This window comes from Arachis ipaensis, chromosome B8 (genome assembly GCF_059453495.1).
Source record: "Arachis ipaensis isolate K30076 ecotype BB chromosome B8, ASM5945349v1, whole genome shotgun sequence".
Taxonomy (NCBI): domain Eukaryota; kingdom Viridiplantae; phylum Streptophyta; class Magnoliopsida; order Fabales; family Fabaceae; genus Arachis; species Arachis ipaensis.
The window spans coordinates 23,009,505-23,030,214 of record NC_142443.1 but is presented as its reverse complement, the minus strand read 5'-3'; the positions used below and the strand labels follow the sequence as shown (position 1 = coordinate 23,030,214).

At 32.5% G+C, this 20,710-nt stretch overlaps 2 protein-coding genes and 1 pseudogene across 2 annotated transcripts; all 3 read left to right on the top strand.

The window, feature by feature from the left end:
• Positions 1 to 3,162: 3,162 nt before the first annotated feature.
• AGD5 (ARF-GAP domain 5) lies at positions 3,163 to 9,968 on the top strand. Its single transcript, XM_016315010.2, has 10 exons — positions 3,163 to 3,495; positions 4,345 to 4,403; positions 4,580 to 4,670; positions 6,883 to 6,937; positions 7,042 to 7,132; positions 7,253 to 7,478; positions 7,918 to 8,143; positions 8,271 to 8,449; positions 8,678 to 8,982; positions 9,557 to 9,968. The coding sequence occupies exons 1-10, from the start codon at positions 3,445 to 3,447 to the stop codon at positions 9,711 to 9,713; spliced, it is 1,440 nt and encodes a 479-aa protein (XP_016170496.1). The 5' UTR covers positions 3,163 to 3,444; the 3' UTR covers positions 9,714 to 9,968.
• Positions 9,969 to 11,383: 1,415 nt separating this feature from the next.
• LOC110265803 (uncharacterized) lies at positions 11,384 to 12,817 on the top strand (annotated as a pseudogene).
• A 5,968-nt stretch (positions 12,818 to 18,785) lies between these two features.
• On the top strand, positions 18,786 to 20,138 carry LOC148547445 (uncharacterized). The gene has a single exon (XM_088497673.1). The coding sequence runs from the start codon at positions 18,786 to 18,788 to the stop codon at positions 20,136 to 20,138; it is 1,353 nt and encodes a 450-aa protein (XP_088353799.1).
• Positions 20,139 to 20,710: the final 572 nt, after the last annotated feature.

The window sequence follows — 20,710 nt, the reverse complement described above, 5'->3', positions numbered from 1 at the left end:
TTTTATTTATAATGATCTTAATTTGCGTTAGTATACTATATTGGGTTTCTCATTTGTTTTTGAGTATTTCCATTCTATCTAAAATAACAGCTCATCAGATATATGATATTACTCTAGATGAGGCCAAACTTTAAACATTTAAACATATAGATTTTTGTGAACTGATCAAGTGGTTCACTTATGCTATAGTTTTTAATCAATTAGATTATGATTTTTATAAATTGTGCTTGAGTAGTGTCCAATTAAACCTTAGCTTCTTAGAGAGGATTGCCGTTATGCCTTGATTAGTGTCTTAAGTTTTCTTGTGTTGTTCAAAATAAATAATAATTTTAAAAGAAGAATGCTAAGGGGTCAGTAACTTTTGTGATTTGTAGTCATCAAATAGCTATTAATAATGGTTTTAATAGTGTAAGATTAGTTTGGAATTTCATCCAATGACTCACTTTTCTTTACTAATTACATACTATTGATTAAAATTTAACAAAATTGCTGACCCCTAAACTTTTCCTTTTTAAAAATGGATACAAGGGAGTCTAAATAAGTGAAAAGGCAAAGATAGTAAGATTGATCAAATGAATCTGGATTTCATTTCCACTATGATTAAAATAATTTACTCAAATGATTAGACAGCAATGCAATATGATGACAATCAATTATATAAAGTTTGATTAGCCTTTCCAAAACATTGAGCCTTCTTTCTTATCATCTCCATCTCCATCTCCATCATCAGTAAAATCAATCAAGCAACAGATAATGGCATGATTAAGAGACTTTTGCAAATAGAGAAATAGGAGGGTGTAGAATAGGCCAATAAAGAGTTCTAGCCATATCTGGATGTCACATGGGCTTTGAGAAATTTAAATCCTATCCTAATCATTGTTATTAAGTGAAAACGGCATTTGGATTTTAGAATATCACGAGACAAGATATAAGATATAAAAAATAAAAATATAAAAATTAATGTTTTTATATTTTGTTAGATAATAAATTAAAATAAATTATAAAAATTTAATTTATTTTTATTTTTTATATAATTTTTTTTAAAATATAGTAATAAAAAAGTTAATTATAAAAAATTAACAAAAATAATAAAAATAAATTATATCTATTGTTAATATTTTTGTATTTTTTCTGTTAAAATAAACATAAAATATTTTAATTTAATATTTTTTAATATAATATTTTTATTAATATTTCATCTGTCAAATATAATTTTATGTCTTTATATTTTTATTTTAATGTCTCATATTAATAAATAAATACAGTCTAATAGATTCCCTGTATTTTCCTTCAATCGGTGCCTTCATATGACAGCAAAGAGCAACAGTTTACAAATAAGTGTATATGATATACATTTATTGGAAAAAATATTTCTGTTTATTTATCTTATATAGATGATAACATCGTAGGCAACACTAAACTCTTCTTATTTATATTGAAACCAAGAGCGACGTGAAAATAGAATAGTTCTTTTTTCATATTTTTAATTAATCATATTAATTACTTTGGAAGAATAATACTTCAATAGTCAACAATGGACGAAAAATGTCGTCCACTTCAAGCACATAACACAGGGGACCCAAATGCAGATTTTTCTTAATTTTTATTTATAATTTGTGTATTTAATATTTATTTAGTCAAACAGCTATTTTGTATTGGGGTTACGTTAACGGCAAATGAAAAATAATAATGCAATAAGCATTAAGCAGCACAAAACATAGAAGAAAGCATAAGCTAATTCATTTTGCAATAATTTAATGAATACATTATGATTTATTTAGGCAAATACTATTCTTATGATATGATTATTCATTTATTCCAATGCTTTTTCTTGTTCTATATTTCTCTTTTGTGTATACCAAACATGGTATACTCCACCAACTCAACCATAGCCATACAGCACATTCCATAACAATGCATAGTATAAAACAATAAATATTTTCTGTAAAAACACAATTTATTATTATTTAGAACTACTACATTTTTAAATACATATTTCTTCGTTCTCTAATAACATTTGGTACCATCAATTAATATTAGTTTATATACTAAACTTTAAATAGCAACGATTTGAACCGAGGAGAAAAGGCAAAACTCAACACAATTTAAATTTGAAATTACTCATATCATCAAAACTTGACCTAATGCAACTACCCGTTAAATTGTGCACAGAAGTGTAGGTTGATATAGTCAGTTACATAATCAATAGGCACCATTGAAAATTCATAAAATATACTTCAATAAACATAGTTACATATTATTAATAGTAATACACAGTTTTAAAGGCGTAGGAGGAAAAGTAACGTAGAAACCAAAATAATAAATAATAATACTAAAACATTTGTTCCAGTATCCTCCATAAATTAGAGAAGCTGTTTCTTTAACATATATTATTGTATCATAAATTTATTTGAACACTTATTTAATATATGAAATCATTTTCTTATATGAATATAGAGTATCATATTTAAATTAAATTCTATCATATCTTTTTTTTTATTCTTATAAGATTATAAAACTTGAAAAATATTTGTATAATTATAGAGTATATTTAACGTGCATTCTAAAAGTTTATTTTTATATAAATCTTAACTATATATTAAATTAGCTAAATGTGTAATTATTAATGTACTAAATGTACAAAATAAATTTATTATATAATATATAATATATAGAAGAAAATTATATGCACACAAAAAAATCATCATCTAATTGTTTGGAGGGTACAAGCAATTGAATAATAATAATAATAATAATAATAATAATAGCAGCATGCAATTATCTCAAAATTATACTTAAAAATAAATGTTTATACAATTGTTCAATCTAAATTTATTTTTTATAATTATTAATATTATTAATATAAAAAATAGTTATTTTTGATAATGTGATATTAAATGATTAAATATACATATAAAATTGTATATTAATAATACATCAAAATTAAATTCTAAAAAATAATACTATATGACTAATAAAATTTATTATATTTGATCAATACTTAACTAATTCTAATACTAAATATTAAATTTTATATTTTAAATTTTAAATTTGAAATTCTAATAGTATAATTAACTAATATTAAGAAAAAAGTGTTGGTGGTCATATTTTTCAATTCTAAAAATAAAATAAAATAGTAAAAGCGTAGTAGTAATAGAAGTCAAGGAGGGCGTCTCAAATGTGATTACTCCATTTTTCTTCATTCCGTATCTCCGTTGTGTTTGTGTTTGTGACTTTGTGTTTGTGTTGAGTTTATTTGGTCACATTTTATTCATAAATCAATCAATCCAACAAAACAAGTAGTGGGAGTTTCAGAGAGAAGAGAGAGAGAAATTACATCAAAAAGACCGAATTGACCTTGGACCTTCATCTTCCTCTCTCTTCCCTTCTAGGCTTCTGCTCCTAACTAACTCCTTCTTCGATTCGCTCAACCTCTTCGTCAACATGAACGAGAAGGCCAACGTAACCAAGGAGCTCAACGCCAAGCATAAGAAGGTTCGTCTTCTCGCATTCGCTCTTTCCTTTTCCTTTTTCTGATTCTGTTTCGGTTTCCGATTTTGATTACCATATCACGATGATGATTATCATCGTGTATTTACTGAAATTGCCTCCGATCAATGATCGCTATTAGTCGGATTCGAAGTTCGAACATCGCTGTTCTATATGTGCATATCGCGAGATTTTGAATGCCAAAGAATTTGATTTTTTTTTTGTTTTTTTTTTTTGTTTGAGCTGCGGAAAAATGAGTTACCAGTGGGTTTTTGTTTTGATCTGCTTGTTCCGATGGTTGGTTTGATTGATCGATTTTTTGTGTTTGAGCATTTTGAGGGATTAGTTATTCGGAGGTTATTCTGTTTTCGTAATTTGGATGCTTTTTTTTTTTTTTCTGATGCAACTTATTCAGGGAAAGGCTATGGAATACGGAGGATCTATTAGAAGTTATGGGGTTTTTTCTTTAATTTTTTTTTTATTTCGGAAGCATTTTCAGTTGTTTGTTTGAGAAGTTATGAGTTTCTAATGCTACGGAGTATTCGATCTATGAGACCTGATTACCTGAAGTGTTGGGTTTGATTCATATGAATTGATGACAATGAACAAAAGGATATCATGGTACTCTTATTTGGTTATTAAAAAAAGTTTTGTTTTATGTTTCTTCTGGGTTTATAGTTGAGATCTTTTTCCTTTTTATCATATTTTTATTTTTTAATTGTACAATGTGCGGATTTAATACTGAGCTTATCCTACATTTAATGTGATTGTGCAAGAATGTTTGGCATTTTCTGTATTTGTTTTCACTTTTCACTCTTGATCCAATGTTTTTCTACTGTTACTCTAAATATGCAGATACTGGAAGGGCTTCTTAAATTACCAGAGAATAGGGAATGTGCCGACTGCAAAGCTAAGTATGTATCTGGTTGGATCTAAAATTCATAGTGAACTTTTCTAGATTTTGTGACAGTAGTAATTCAAACAGAGATCTGAACTGATTCACGATGAAATTACATTTGCGCTATTCGTTTTCAGGCTCTTTTTTCTTCTTCAGTTTTCACTCGAATTTCTATTGTCATCCACTTTGCAGGGGTCCAAGATGGGCTAGCGTAAATCTTGGCATCTTCATATGCATGCAGTGCTCAGGAATACATCGAAGTTTGGGAGTACATATATCAAAGGTAATGTTATGGTTATGGTATGGAGCACTGGTGCGTCGTTTTAACTGTAAAATACATGATTGTGATTAGTGGCACTTTTATGACATTGATGCTACAATGTTTTTTTGATGACGTTTGTCCGAAGCTCAGATAGAGAAGGTTGTTTTAGGTAGTTGGAAGCTAACATAAAACTTAGTCTATTCTTTATGACGTGGATCAGAGATGGTAATGGTATATTGTTAATGCTATCTTGTTTCCTAAAATCATTGTGCTGTATGGCTTGCCTAATAAGACTTGTCCAGTAAAATATACTCAAGGGTTCTTGTATTTTTGAGAACAAATGTGGATAATTTAGTTATTTCTCAAGAGCAAGACATGTCTTGATACTTAGAATATGGCATAAAAAAATGAAAATATTTAATGTTATGTTACAAGGAGTATTAATTTTATGCCTTCAAGAAACTAATCGGGTAGTAGAGAGGGCTAAGGAAATAGATTCTTTGGGATTTTAAGGTCAAACCTAGAAATGAAGTATTAATAATTGTTGATAAGTACCGGGAGAGTGATGCTATAGATGCTATAAGGTTAGGAGACAAATTAATAGGTCTGAAGTTCATAGTGGAATGAGATGCCTTTAATCACAAGTAGGATTAAATGAGCATCACAAAACCCAATTTTGGAAGGATTTAGAAAGGTTTAATCCAGGGCTACAATTGGGGGCAAAGATGTTTTTCTATTATTATTACTTTTTTAAAATGAGATTTAAATGGTCATGTGGTGGTAGTGATTTAGTGAAGCTTAGTGGCTAACTGGCTATGAAGGGTTATGTATGTGTGCTAGTGCTTATTTTGGAAGCAGGACGAGCATCTTATCATAGCATTAGGAATGAATGCATTAGAGACAAGGTTGGGGTATTGTTTATCACAGAAAAGATGATATAATCTCACTTTAGATGATTTGGGCATGTGGAGAAGACTTGTAGAAGTGCTAGTAAGAAATATAACAAGTGGAGGGTAGCTTAATATCTAGAATAGAGGGGACCTAGATAAATTATAGGTTAAACTATGAAAGATATGTAGATTTCAATAGATTGAAAGTGAATTTGATTTATGATATGACATTATAGCGCTGTCTGATTTTTGTAGCTGATCTCACCTAGTTGGAGAAAGCTTAATTGTTGTCAACTCATAATATAAATCATGGGAGGGAAATTTTGTATTATGATGACTCATGGAAATAGAATCTTCGATATCAGTAAGGTGCAGCATGTTTCTGCATTTCGCATGTGTTGTAGGCTTGTAGCAATGTACTGTGTCAAATAGACTCCCTTAATTTAGTGACCTGTTTTGAGAGACCCTTCACTTTTCTGCATGCTTATTTCATATCTTTGCTGGCAACAATGTACAGAAGGTAATTGACTATCATCAATATATTCCTTCTTTGACTGGTAATTTGCATTTTTATGGTAAGAAAGGATGTTTCACTGTTAAAATGTAGGGAGAAAGTTCAGGAACAGAGTTCCAACTACAGAGATGATTACAGAAAATTTTAAAGTAAGCTATAAATGTTCTAGAGAAAAAAGACAAGAATCAGAACTAGACATAGTAGATTTTGCTCAATGATCCCAACCCGTGGAAACATCTCATTCCATATATGATTCTCACGCCTTCTGTAACCCTCCTCTCTTATTGATTCTTGAATATTTGCCTACACCATCTCCTGCTGCCATTTGTCTCTTTCTGTTATGTGTCCCTCTTTCCTATAACTGAATATGCCTCTTCACACACTCTCCACTGCCTCCTTGACCAGGGTTCTATTATTAAGGTGTTGCCACCGCACACCACCCTGTGGAAAAAAGAACTTTAGTTACTGTTCTATATTTGTATGGGAGTACTGAGTGAGCATCTGTAGGAAGTTAATTGTCAAATTACATATTAACCTATGTTAATTTTTGCTGCGGTCCTGACATTATTAATGGAGGTTACTGTTAACTGAAGAGTGCTAGGTTAGTAAATAACTTGTTGCTGCCGAAAGAGTGCAAATTTGGTTTGGTATTTTTCCATTTAAAATAAATTATGTGTGGATTAATTTTGATGTGGTGAATAACCAAAATATGCTCCCTCACCATGATTGTTGCCTTTTGTAGTTTACTAAAAATGAGAAAAGATTTGGTAAAATCTGATCACTTGTGCCAATATTCTATTACACGTCTTTTCAATGGCTTTCCTTGCAGGTTCGTTCTGCAACTCTAGACACATGGCTCCCCGAGCAAGTTGCATTCATTCAGTGTAAGATATATACTGTCACGGGCTTCTAATTGTGTGAATTTTGTTGTGTACATACTTGTGTAATTTACATGTTATATTTGAATCCTTTTATTTGTCCTAAACAGCCATGGGGAACGAGAGGGCAAATAGCTACTGGGAAGCAGAATTACCTCCAAACTATGATAGAGTTGGAATCGAGAATTTCATTCGTGCAAAGTATGAATAATGATAAACTCCTTGAATCTGGCTACACTTTTATATTTATACCATTTGAGGTATATGTGTCCTTGTTTGTGCACCTGGTTTCGAACTTTAAATGGATGCATATATTTGAAGGTATGAAGAGAAAAGATGGGTTGCAAGGGATGGGAAACCAAAATCACCTTCTAGACTGCGAGAAGAGAAAAGTTCTTCACATTGGCAGAGACCTGTGGAAAGAAGTGGGCATGGTTATGCAGCAGCTTCTGAGAATACCGTTGAGGAAAGGAAGAAAACCCAACCTTCAAATCCAAATCCGGCTGCAAGGATTAGTATTCTTACTCCTCCCAAAGCATCTGAACATGTATTATTTCTTCCCTTCGTTTTATCCCCAAAAAAATTATATATATTTTTGCCCCCTTTGGTATTGTTACTGTGAACCTTCTTTTTCTGTTCTTTTTTCCTCCCCTTTATTTTTTAACCTTTGCATTGCATCATATGCAGTATCGTACTTGTATACTCTTTTCTTCTGCAGTCAGTGTCAGCAGTCTCGACTTAAGTTTAGCCCCCCAAAAAAAGGGATACAAGTGGGAGGGAGGGCTTTTTTAATCTTATAGAAACAAGTTTAACATTTTCTTTTTGCTATGACATAAAAATTGTGGTTTTTAAGTAATTAAATAGATGAGTCCAAGTTTTGCCACCTGACTTTTGGTTTTAATATGAAATATTCTTTTGCCATTCTTCTTTAAATTTGGAAATAATTATTGTTTATAGTGGTCTAAAAATAATCAATTTGCAAGCAGGTTGCTCCTGTTAGCAAACCTCAGCATGTTGAGAAAGCAGAACCAGTAGCACCTCAACCACAAGTTGAAACTTCAAAGCAGGTTACAGACACAGCTCAAAATATTCCTGCAAAAGTTGATTATGCTACAGATCTTTTCAACCTGTTATCAATGGATGGCCCTAGTGAAAATGGCTCAGAGGCAACTGGTACTACTACTGAAGATAATAACTGGGCAGGTTTCCAATGTATGTATTAATACACCATTGAACAACAAACGAATTTCTCACAGGATGTTTCTTTCTGAAAGATCTACAGATTCATCTCCTGATCTGTTTAACTTAGGTTGTGATTTTGTTACTATAACTCTTTCAGCTGCTCCAGTGGCTTCAACAACTGAGAAGGCTAGTCCTCCAAAAGCAGTTGAGAGTACTCCTCAATCTGCATCTGGAATTGAGGATCTATTTAAAGATTCACCTTCAGTGACACCAAGCTTAGCTGCAGAAAAACCCCAGAAAGATGTAAAAAATGATATCATGAGCCTCTTTGAGAAGGTATGTGTAATGCTCAATAGGTTTGTTTAGGACTGTGGAGCTACTTCCTTGACCTGGAAATTAGTCTTAGTTGTTAAATATATAAATTCTTCCGCTCTTTTTTGAGCAATTGTTGTCCCTTTGTCTTGTGCATGTGCAAGTAATTTATCTGTTGTAGTCTATTGTCATACATTTATTCTGAGGTATTTTAGCACACTCTTAGCTGACTGGTGAAGTGGATATCTGCAGAGCAATATGGTGTCTCCATTCTCTATGCATCAACAGCAGCTTGCCATGTTAGCGCAGCAACAGTCTCTTCTAATGGCTGCTGCAGCTAAATCAAATGTTGGGGATCCCAAGTACCCTGCTGGTATACAGCAACCTAGGCCCAATGTTCCTATCCAGAATTGGCCAGCTGCTGGTTACTCGATTCCTGGAGTCATGCCCATGGGTGGTCAAGGAGATCTGCAGACACTTATGCAGATAACGGCTCAGACTAGGGGCTTGACTCCACCACAATCAGCTGGGAGCTCTGTTCAGTATCCACCATCTAGGTATGTTACTTGGATATAACTTGACTATTTCCTGATATTGCTTTATATAATCTTGATGGTTGATATTGGTGCCAATCAATTATCTAGATAGTTATAATGAAAGGCTGTTTAGATTCTTTTTTTATTTTTTCTTTTCTTTTTGGCAGAATGCTGTACCAAAATGCAATTCTAAATGCCTAAGACTTTCACAAGCTCCCCTATTATAAAATTTTCATTTCATAGTTGAGGCTAGCACTGGAGAATAATGATAGTGATAATGATAAAACTATCATGATCATTATGAAATGCTAGTTTTACTGTCTCATCTACTGTTTGAATTTATTTTTGAATGTGAAGCTATCACATAGTGTATGGCACGCCCTCTGGTCAATATTTTGCTTCAATAACTTAACACAAATTTACCTGGATCATGTTACAAAATGGGCATTGATCAACAAACGACATTGCCAATGTCTTTTCTATTTCCTTAATATACTGTTTTATAAATCATCTATAGTAGCCTTGTTCGCCAAAATTTTTATAAAAAGAACATGTTTTTCACTGTTCATTCCTTCTATTCTTTTCTTTATTGCAGTTTCTATGGCATGGGGCAAGTTGCTCCAGTTAATGGAACAACGACAATGGGAGTGGGTAAAACTCAATCAACAACTCCAGTGGCATCAACCACTTCACAATCTGCAAAGGATTATGATTTTTCGTCCTTAACTCAAGGGATGTTTGCAAAGCCTTGATTGGTCTTCTGTTGCACAATGACGGGTACGTCACATACCATAGAAGATTAGTTAAAATGACAGGAAATGTAATTTCATTTTCAATTTTCCCCTTGACATATATCCTTGGGTTGTAAACCATTTGTAGAGAGCTAGTTCAGTTTTTTATATCGTATTTTCGGGTGATTGCCTCATTTGTATTGGTAGTTGTATTCAGTTTTCACAATAAACGACATTGAAATTAATTATATATATATATTCCTTCTATTGCTTCTATGTTTTATGTAATGATAAACACATATATTTGGTCTCTCGTGTTACCGTATAAGTTTTATTCCAAAATGTGGTGAATATTCTAATTTTCAGATTGCACTTGATAAGTCAGTGATGTTAATATCTTTGGTAGGGCAAAAAAAAAGAGAAAAAGAATGTTTTAGAAATGCTTGTATAGATATAAATATGCTACATTTCAGTAAAGAAATTGTGGTGTAGTTTTCCAGTAATAATAGGGATTAACTCGCTACTACTATAGGGATTCAAACCATAACCTTTTTTTTTGGTGTATATCAGAATTTAAAACAGTTTAGTTGTAAATACTAAAATTAACAGCGCATGCTCCAAAATCCAAGTCTAGTATTTGAAAATAATAAAAAGAAAAGGTTTTCATCTCAATTTTAAATTTAGTTTAGAAAGTGCTTTTCCCCCATTGTCATTGTTGATGTTGTTTTTGTTTTAAATCCATTAAGTGCAAATCATTGGATATCCCATGGACGAAAACACCAATATCTAATTTGTTGGAATTCACCTTTCAGTGAATAAGATGTCTATGAAATCTGTTGTAAACATGCCACCTATCTTGCATCGAATTCAGAAGTGAGCATAACACTTAAATAAGAGTAATTACCCAAATTAGTCCCCGAGAATTTTAAAATCGGACGTTTTAGTCTCCGAAAAAAATTAATACCCAAATCAGTCCCCATGGTTTATCTCCGACGGCCAAAACAATTCCCAGACCCATTTCTCCATTTTATGCCACCGGAAAAAGCTGAAGTGGCACAGTTACTCTCCAGCGTGTCCAGCAATAAGAAGAGGTGTCATAGAAGGACAAATTAGTCCCCAGCCACCTCATTAAAATGGCGTCGTTTAGGGCTTGGAACCAAACGTACGTTGAGTTTTAGTGGGAGACACAAAGTCAGGCTTCTTCTTCTCAACTTCAATCCCTTTCTATTCATATAGAAACCAAACCCCACACATTCTTCAAACTGTTACAGAGAAGGTGGCTGTCAATCCTTCGCACCTAATCTCCCAGAGCAGCTGAAGAATTCGATCACCAACGCTAGCATTGGGTGACTCTGTTGACGCGCAACAATTGGCGCGCAAGACGGAGGGAAGTGGATGTTACGATCGTTGAACACGCTCATTGAGGAAGGTGAGCTTGTATTCTCTTTCTTATGTTGATTAGATTTATGGAATTTTGAATTAGTTAAGTACAATGCTGAATGTCACCATTATAGAGTATGTTGGATTTTGAGTTTCTGTTCTGTGATAATTATGGAGTATAATGGTTTGGTTGTTATGTTGTGACTGTATAGTGTTTGGTTAGGGTTCAGTTACCAAAATTCTCAAAATAGAGTAGTTTAGGGTTTGATGATTCTGTTTGTTGATTTCAAGTATGTTGTACTTGCAGTTAGATGGAGGATTATGTAGTTCCTGTTTTCCACCATGGTGGACATTTTGTAAGGGATAACCAGGGAGTTCTTCTATATATTGATGGAAAAGTTGACAAATTTCCTAAGATGGATATTGACCTCATATGCTTCTTTGACCTGGAAACTCTGTTCAAAGGTTTAGGCTAGTTAGATTACAAGGCTATGTACTGGTTTGATCCTAAGGCTCCTGACTTGGAGAGGGGGCTGCACCCTATAAAAGGAGATTTGGAGATTAATCATTTGCGTGAAAATAAACAGATGAACCAGGAGACTGACGAGTTTTATCTATATTTCGATCACCCAATAATGGTTACTCCACCAGAGGACATCAATTTGGACTTTGATGCTGATGCAGATGTTGAGGAAGAGTCTAGTGATGACGGGTATGAAACGACAGAGGATGAACCATATAGACCACCCTCAGCAGGATTTGAGGATGAAGATAGTGACTCAGATTGTTTGATTGTGAAGAGAAATACTAGAAAAGTTGGCAAAAAAACAGAGAATGGTGTAGGAATGCAGAGTTCACAGGGGAATATAGGTGCAAGAAGGAAGGCTTTAAAAGAGAATAAGAAAGCTACAGATGGGCCAAGTACAATCAAGACAAATACTAATGGAGCTACTACTTCTAGATCAAAGTATGCAGGCCCAAACATGTCAAGGGCTGCTGTTGCTGCTAGGCCCAACATTAGGGCTCCAAAAAATGCTGGACAAAAAGGTCATGGGTCAACTTCATCTGACCCAACTGCAAATGGGCCAAAAACTGTTAGAACAAGGGCTGGATTGCCAAATTTTGAGGCTGCCAATGCTGCTAAAGCTACTAATAGTAGTAGTGAAGATGAGGCTGAGGAAAATATTGAAGAAGAAGATCCAATTTTTGAGTATGAATCAGAGACATTATTGACTCCGGAAAGCTCTGAAGATGAGAGAGATAGGTATGAATTCCCTCAATTTAATGAAGGTGTTGAATTTGGGGAGGTAAACTTTGAGTTGGGAATGGAGTTTGCCACAATTGAAAGTTTTAAGAATGCTCTTAAGGATCATATAATTTTTGAGGGGAGAAAAATTAGGTACATAAAGAATTATCAAAGGAGGGTTAGATGCAATTGTGAACATGGGGTGGAGAGGATTAAAAAGCCAAGAAAGCCAAAGGAGCAAAGTAATGTTTCAGGTGAGCACAATGTGAATGAAGCTGCTATGACTGAAGAGACTGTGACAACTAAGGCTACCAAAGTTGACGTTGGGGATATGAATGCTGGAACTAAGGATTGTGTTAAAAATGGAACTGGTAGTGCCAAATTGAATCCTTGTCCATGGCTAATTTATTGTGCATGGAATAATCAGCTTAAGAGTTACCAAATCAAGACTTATACCAAATCAAGGCGTCTCGGTAGAAACAATTGCAGCGACAAGTGAGGGTACTACATCAAAGATGTTCCAGTTTATTCCAAATCCTGGTTCAAGCATCCTAGACAGAAGTGAATGATAACAAATGATTATGCTTTTTGATGTAATAGTTTGGTTTGTATTTTGGTAATGAGCTTTCAAGTTGATGGACCTAAACTTGAAATACTCTTAATTTAGAGATTGATGATAGAGTAGTGTGGATGAAACTTTTTTTGTGAATTATGTTTCGGTTCATGTATGGCCGAATTCTGACTTTAGTTTAAGTTGCTACTATGACAGTTATGTTGTTTTTATTAGGTCGAATCTGTGACTTGCATTCTATGATTTGAAGTTGATATTTGATATTAAAGCAATATATTTGCTCTTATAAATAATGGTGTTGTTATTTTTTTCCATTATTCATTTCATGCTACTTATTACTGAACTTATAAGTAATGGTGCCGTTGCTTTTTTTTATTATTATTCATTTTACTACATGACATAGCAATATGATTTTCTGTTTGGATTCATAAAGGTCATCAACCAAACAATTTTGGAAGAAAACTTTAAAACTGATATATTGCATAAATTTTCTTCTTCTCACAAGCATTGAGATCACAAAAAAAGCATACAAATTTACATACAGGTTTCAGTGAACTCTTAATACTAAGATATAACTTACAAAATAGCTATTATTACTGACAAAATCAACACTAACATTGCAAAGAACATGATAACAAGTACTACATTCGTACATTTACTCTTACCCTCAGCTTTTGGGACTACATTTTTCTGAAGCTCTAACAAATCAATTCTATTTTGCAACTCCATCAGTTTGTGTTTCAAACCAGCATCATTGGTATCATACATGGGTGAAATATCAGCAGCAATCTCACCACCACCCATAGTTACATTCTTCACCGAGTCATCATTCTTCAACTTAATGTCAAAAATCTTGTCAACCCATGCAAAGAACTTGCAATAAGATAACTTTTCCTGCTCATCACACAATAATAGCTCTTCAACACAATTCTTATAGAATGTAAATTATTCGAAATCCTACAATTGTTTACCTTATATAGTGGCCATTCAAAAAACAGTCTATCCGAATTTTCGTGAGTCCTTGAAGTGGAGATTATTGCATACAAACCGCATAGACATTTTGGGTGTTGCCCTTTGGGGATTTCAACTTTGCTTAGGCTGCTGATGTCACCGTCTCCGATAACGCTACAATTATGGCCACCGCCGAGTCTCCCACCATGGCGATTCGAAGACGACGAGCTTCCTTTGCTTGGTGTCATTGCAGCTGCTAATAAACTAGGGTTCCAAAAGCTTCAACGAAAAAGACGTTTCTGTTCAAGTACAGAGAGGTTGAGATAGAGGAGAAGAAGCGCGACCTTGTGTTTCTCACTTAAACGCAATGTTTGGTACCAATCCTTAAACGGCACCGTTTTCATAACATGGCTGGGGACTAATTTGTCCTTTTATGACATCTGTTCTTATTGCTGGACACGCTGGAGAGTAACTGTGTCACTTCAGCTTTTTCCGGCGGCATAAAATGGAAAAATGGGTCTGGGGATTGTTTTGGCCGCCGGAGATAAACCATGAGAACTGATTTGTTATTAATTTTTTTCGAGGACTAAAACGTCCAATTTTAAAATCTTCAGAGACTGATTTGGGTAATTACTCCTTAAATAATTTAAGCAATTACCACTTGTATTAGATGTCATGGTTCCTTTGTCGTTGTTGTTAGCATATAAATGCGTCACCAGAACTGGAATATCTGTTTTTTGTCATTAGCATTTCATTGTGTTTCTACACCAACTGATGCTAACTGGTAGCAAAACGCAGAGCAGTATACAGTAAAAAGAAGACATAATACGAGATAGTCTTTGTAACTTATAAGGCAGAAGTCACAGGCCTTTTCATCTTTGAAACGTGTAATGTATCTAACCACTTGACGGTGCCATCTAATTGACCAATTGCCGTGGCTCTCCAATCCATTATCCATCTTTGAACCCTTTGTATAAATCCTATCCATCCTCTTACCAAACTTGGTCGTATTTTCATCGCTCACCAACCATATCAAGCCACATAATCGGACTCCAAATCATGTCTCTCTTGTAGCATACCAAAGTGTCAGGGTAAAAGCTATCAACCACCATTTAAATAAAGAAAATTATATGGTACAGATCTAGATCTGTACAGATTTAAAGATTTGCTTACTTAAACCATACTTTTTAAAGCCACATTTTTCACTTAAAACCGTAACTCTTCACAAAGAAAAGCGTCACCTAATGGAAAAAAGTAAATTAGAAGATTTAAGAGAAGAAATAATTAAGTTATCAAAATTAATAGATCAAAAATTAATGATTTTAACTAATGTTAATTGTAATGACACCGAATTCTTAAAATCAATACAAAATGATTTTTCTCAAAATCTTTATTTTACTATAAGCTTTATTGAAGGACTTCAAAAACCTGAAAAAACTTATTTTTCACACGGAATTTCTAAGAAATGTTATCATGGAAATGATTCCCCACATCTTTATCATACTTTTAACCCACAATTAAATTCTATAGTAGATATGCTTGAAGAAATACTAGTATCCATAAAATTTCAAAGAAATAAGGAAAAAGAAAATCCAAAAGAAGAAAAATTTCAAAATATAATCAACATAACAGATTTAAAAGTAAAACCACCACTAAAATTATGAATATTGAAGAAAAATTAGAAGAAGTTACAATGCTTTTTAAACAATTAAAAATGGCTCAAGAAAATAATATTATGGAACAGGGATTTCAGATAGAAGAAGAAATAGTAAATTCTGAAAATATAGAAAATGAAGAACACATCCTAGATTATTCAAGTGACGAAGAACCAGCAATTCCAATACAAGTAAAAAATGAAGCTGGAACATCTAGGGATAATCAATCTCAATTTAAATGGGAAACAGGTTTTGATAATTATGCTTTTAAAAAGGGGTTTATAAATAAAGATTCAAAATATACAAAAATACCATCAAAATACATTCCTAAAATCCAGGAAATGGAAGGAGAAAGAATGCTCGATTTAGACTGTAAAACGAATGAAAAAGAAATTTTCGAAAACTGGTTGAATTCCTTCTTATTAGAAGCCTTTACTAATCCAAAACTTAATGAATTATCTGGAAGAGACATTTGGAATTACATAGGGTTTCATACTAAAGGAGCTATAAGAGATTATATGACATCAATAGAAAACCAAATAATAGAAGAATTAGCAACAAAAATAACAGCTTATGATAAGATATTATATATAATGATGATTCTATATAAAGAATTTTTTGGAAAAAATATTATAGATCATAAACAAGAAGTCTATAATAAAGAATATCAAGAAGCAAAAAACCATTTAGCTAACATTCACATATATGATCTATGTAATGTGGAGTCTTATATATGTGAATATAGAATACATTATTACAAATTAAAAGAAGAAGATAAAAATCATTATCTTAATATGTATATAACAAAACTTCCATATCCTGCTAACGAATTTATTATGGGAAGATTTATAAGAGAAATAAATAGAGGAACAATTGAAAATAATTTTGGTGGAGCAACCTCTGCAATAAGAGAGGAAATAAAAGAACGTTGTATGCAAGAAGCAACTCAAAAAAGATTTGCAAATATAATTAGAATTTGCTGTCAGGATAATGAAGAGATACCTCAAAAATATGGTCTTAATAAAAATTTTCAAAGAAAAAGAAAATATCAATTTAGAAAAAGAAAATACTATCCAAACTGGAGAAAAAAGAGGTATTTTAGAAAAAGAAATAACAATAAAAATAAGAGACAAAAAAGTGATTATTGCCCAAATAAAAAAGAAAATTGTAAGTGTTGGTATTGCCAAGAAGAAGGACACTATGCAAATGAATGTTCGAAAAAGAAGGATAAAAAGGATCTTACTAAACAAATAGAAATTGCTAAGTCTTGTTTCATGGAACCTTTAGAAGAATCTGATGATAACTTAGACTATATTTTTGAATATGTCTCAGAAACAGACTCAGAGACTGAGTAATAATGCTACATTTATTACTATAAAAATAACAGAAAAATTTATAAATGCTTTCATAGATTCTGGAGCAACACAATGCTTTGCTAGTTCAAATACAAAACTTGATTGGAAAAAATTAAAGAAACCATTAAGGGTTAGAATAGCTGACAAATCAATACATAAAATTGACCAAAAAGCAGAGATGGTTGAAATTTTTATTCAAAATTATAGGTTCATTGTTCCATCTATATACATGTTAGATTCTGGAATGGATTTTATCATAGGAAATAACTTTTTAAAGCTATATCATCCATTCATTCAAGAACTAACATATATAGTTTTAAAAGCTCCACACGATTCTTCAATAAATCAAAAATCAAAACGTATAAAAATACCGACTACTACTATAGATAAGATCTTAAAATTTAAAATATTTTCTATATTGGAGACATGTTATTTAAATTTATACTTTCAAATAAATATCCCAAAAAATAATCTTGAAATAAAGATAGAAGAACTTTTGAATGAAATTTGTGCTGAAAATCCTTTAGATATTAAAAATACAAATAACGAATTAGTAAGTATTAAATTAAAAGATCCGACAAAAGAGATAAATGTTCCAAATAAAATCCCTTATTCCGCAAGAGATAAAGAAGAGTTTTCATTAGAATGTAGAGATCTTTTGGAAAAAGGAATTATAAGATTAAGTAAAAGTCCTCATGCGGCTCCAGCCTTTTATGTCGAAAACAATAATGAAATTAAAAGGGGAAAACGAAGAATGGTTATTAACTATAAGAAGATGAATGAAGCAACTATTGGTGATGCTCATAAACTTCCAAGAAAATATTCAATTTTAGAAAAAATCAAAGGAGCAACTTGGTTTTCATCTCTTGATGCAAAATCAGGATATTGGCAACTTCGTTTAGACGAAGAAACAAAGAAATTAACTGCTTTTACTTGTCCAACAAAAGAATCAACAAGTGTGTTGCTCTATGAATGGAATGTATTGCCATTCGGATTAAAACAAGCTCCAGGTATTTATCAAAGATTTATGGAAGAAAATCTAAAAGAGTTAAATGAATTTGTTTTAGTATACATTGATGATATACTAATTTTTACAAAACAGGATAGAGAAGATCATCTTCAAAAATTATTAATAGTTTTAGAAAGATGTAAAGAAAAAGGATTAGTTCTTAGCAAAAAGAAAGCAAGAATAGCAAAACAAGAAATAGAGTTTCTTGGATTAATTCTATCCACTCAAGGAAAACTAAAACTTCAGCCAAATGTCCTAGAAAAGGTAAATTTATTTCCTAATAAAATAGAAGATAGAAAACAATTACAAAGATTTTTAGGGTGTATAAATTATATTTCTGATCAAGGATTCTTAAAGAATATAACAGAATACACTAAAAGCTTATTTCCAAAAATAAGTACTAAAAAAGAATGGAAATGGGATGAAAAAGATAGTATGCAAATTCAAAAGATTAAAGAATTATGTGAAAAACTTCCAGAACTTTATATTCCAGAAGAAAATGACTACTTAATAGTAGAAACAGATGCTTCAGACATAACCTGGTCAGGATGTCTAAAAGCTAAGAAAGCTATAAAAAGTTTGGAGCAAGGAAAAGAATCACTAGATTCTAAAAATTCCCCAAAGGAATTACTTTGCAGGTATATTTCAGGGACTTTTACTCCAACAGAACAGAGATATACCACTCATGAAAAGGAAACTCTAGCAGCAATTAAATCTCTTAAGAAATGGAAAATTGATTTACTACCCAGAGAATTTACATTAAGGACAGATTCAAGCTACCTAACAGGTTTCATACGATATAATTTAAAAGTTGATTATAATCATGGACGATTGGTAAGATGGCAATTATTTTTGTTACAATATCCAATAAAAATTGAATATATTAAGGGTGACAAAAATGTTATTGCAGATACATTAACAAGAGAATGGAGTTCGTCTACAACGCATTAGATCAAGAAATTCAGAAATACGAACAAGAACTCGAAAAATGCAAGCATTGTCAGCAAATAAGGACACAGATCCAATCCCTCAAGAAGGCCGTCGAAGCAATGAAATCAACACAACAACCAAAACCATCAGAGCTCAGCCAGCTAAGCGTGGTGGACAAATCAGGTGAAGAAAAAATTCCAGAAAATAAAACAATTGCTGAAATTATCAAAAAATCTACCCAAGATAAAAAATATTATGTAATTTATAATGGCCCCATGAAAGGAGTATATGATGCCTGGGAAAAAGCAGCACCATTTACACATCAATCAAGGATAATTCATAAAGGAGGGTTTTTAACACTGGAAGAAGCAAAGGAATCTTTCAGGGAATATGAAGCTCTTCATCCAGAGCAAACCCTAAAAAGAGCAGATAAAGCTCCAATTCAAACCCAGAGAACAGGGATAATAAGAAATATTCCTACAAGGGCTGAAATCAAAGAAAAGAAAAGGGTCTGTAGATCAAATCTCAGAGAAACCCTTGATATAGTCCTGAACTGGACTGAGGAAAAAAGAGCAATTTTAGGATATTATCCTATTGCCAAAGAACAGCTAACAAAGCTGGTTATATTTCCAGATGCATCCCCATCGGACACCTATCAGTTTTTCCAGTATGGATTAATTGATACAATTTTAATTTTTAATGATCTAAAAATTATTAGTGAGTTTCCTGCAGGATTCGTTGATGCAGTGAAGAGATTTAAAAATATGATTGACAACGTAAATCCAAGGGATATATCCCTAAAATTTACGAACAGTCAACCTATTTTTAATGAAGAAGAAGAATGCTTGGTTCCAGCACACCAAGTAATATTCATGTCCGTCTTCCCAGGAAATTTTCAACCAATTGATCAAGTTCAAGATTTAACAATCTACAGTCATGAAGGAAGGCTAGCCAGCACACTAGCAAGGGTCTTCGAAAGAACTCAAAAGATAACAAGGAAATCTCACACAAGAATTAATTATAAAAGCAGAAATACTTTGCTTGTGTCTAGTAAAAGGAATGAAATTGAAGAAAGAGAGATGAGACTCTTAGTGGAATTTGAATCAGCATTCTACAACTTGTCTGAACTCTTAGAAAAGCTCCCTGAAGGGATAAAGAGGAATCTCTGCTATCTGATAAAAGAGAGAGAAGACCACAAGTGCCAGCTATGCGTCTCAGAGTTATCTGAAGAAAGCAATAATAAAACGGAATCAACCCACATGATAAAGGAAGAAGACAACGCATCTGAAGGACACATAATGAAAGAGGAAGACATCACATCTGAAGCATCTCTCAACATTATTGCATAGTGACGTAAGCGCTTAGGTCATAGAGCACCAACAATGTAGCTGGTGCAAGATAATAAACAATGACGTAAGCAATGACGTCATAAGAAGGGTAAGGATGGGAATTGTCCATCAGACCCAACCATTATAAATAGGTTGCTTAGGCAATTGTACAAGGCATCAGAAAATAGAAAGCAGGAGGCAAAGAGTACTCAAATGCTAGGAGAGCAAGGAGGAAGCTGCCGAGGCGATTCTATGATCTGAAGAAGAATTCCCATTAGGGAAAAAATAGTTCTAAACTCCCCTCTGGAGTTAGTATTTACAATCTCCCCTCTGGAGATAAAAACACCTTATGTAAAATATATTAAATAAAGGAAGTTTTTCTCCAGAAAGGTATGTATTCATTCTAGTCTTTCAATTATGAATTATTTAGAAAGTTTAGAATTAACAGAAGAATCTGATTATTATAGATTAACTGCTTTATTAGATAATGAAAAACAGGCTGTTTTAAAAACAGAATTAAATCTCAAATCAAACGAAAATTTTAATAAACAAAACCTTTTAAAAGAAGTTTTTAATAGAAAAAATATAATATA

Excerpts from the sequence above, each read along its gene's own strand:
- LOC148547445 (XM_088497673.1), top strand. The coding sequence starts at position 18,786 with ATGGAGTTCGTCTACAACGCATTAGATCAAGAAATTCAGAAATACGAA.
- AGD5 (XM_016315010.2), top strand. The coding sequence starts at position 3,445 with ATGAACGAGAAGGCCAACGTAACCAAGGAGCTCAACGCCAAGCATAAG. Across the intron at positions 7,133-7,252 it reads GAGAATTTCATTCGTGCAAA|GTATGAAGAGAAAAGATGGG; the intron begins GTATGAATAATG and ends ATATATTTGAAG. Across the intron at positions 7,479-7,917 it reads CTCCCAAAGCATCTGAACAT|GTTGCTCCTGTTAGCAAACC; the intron begins GTATTATTTCTT and ends ATTTGCAAGCAG.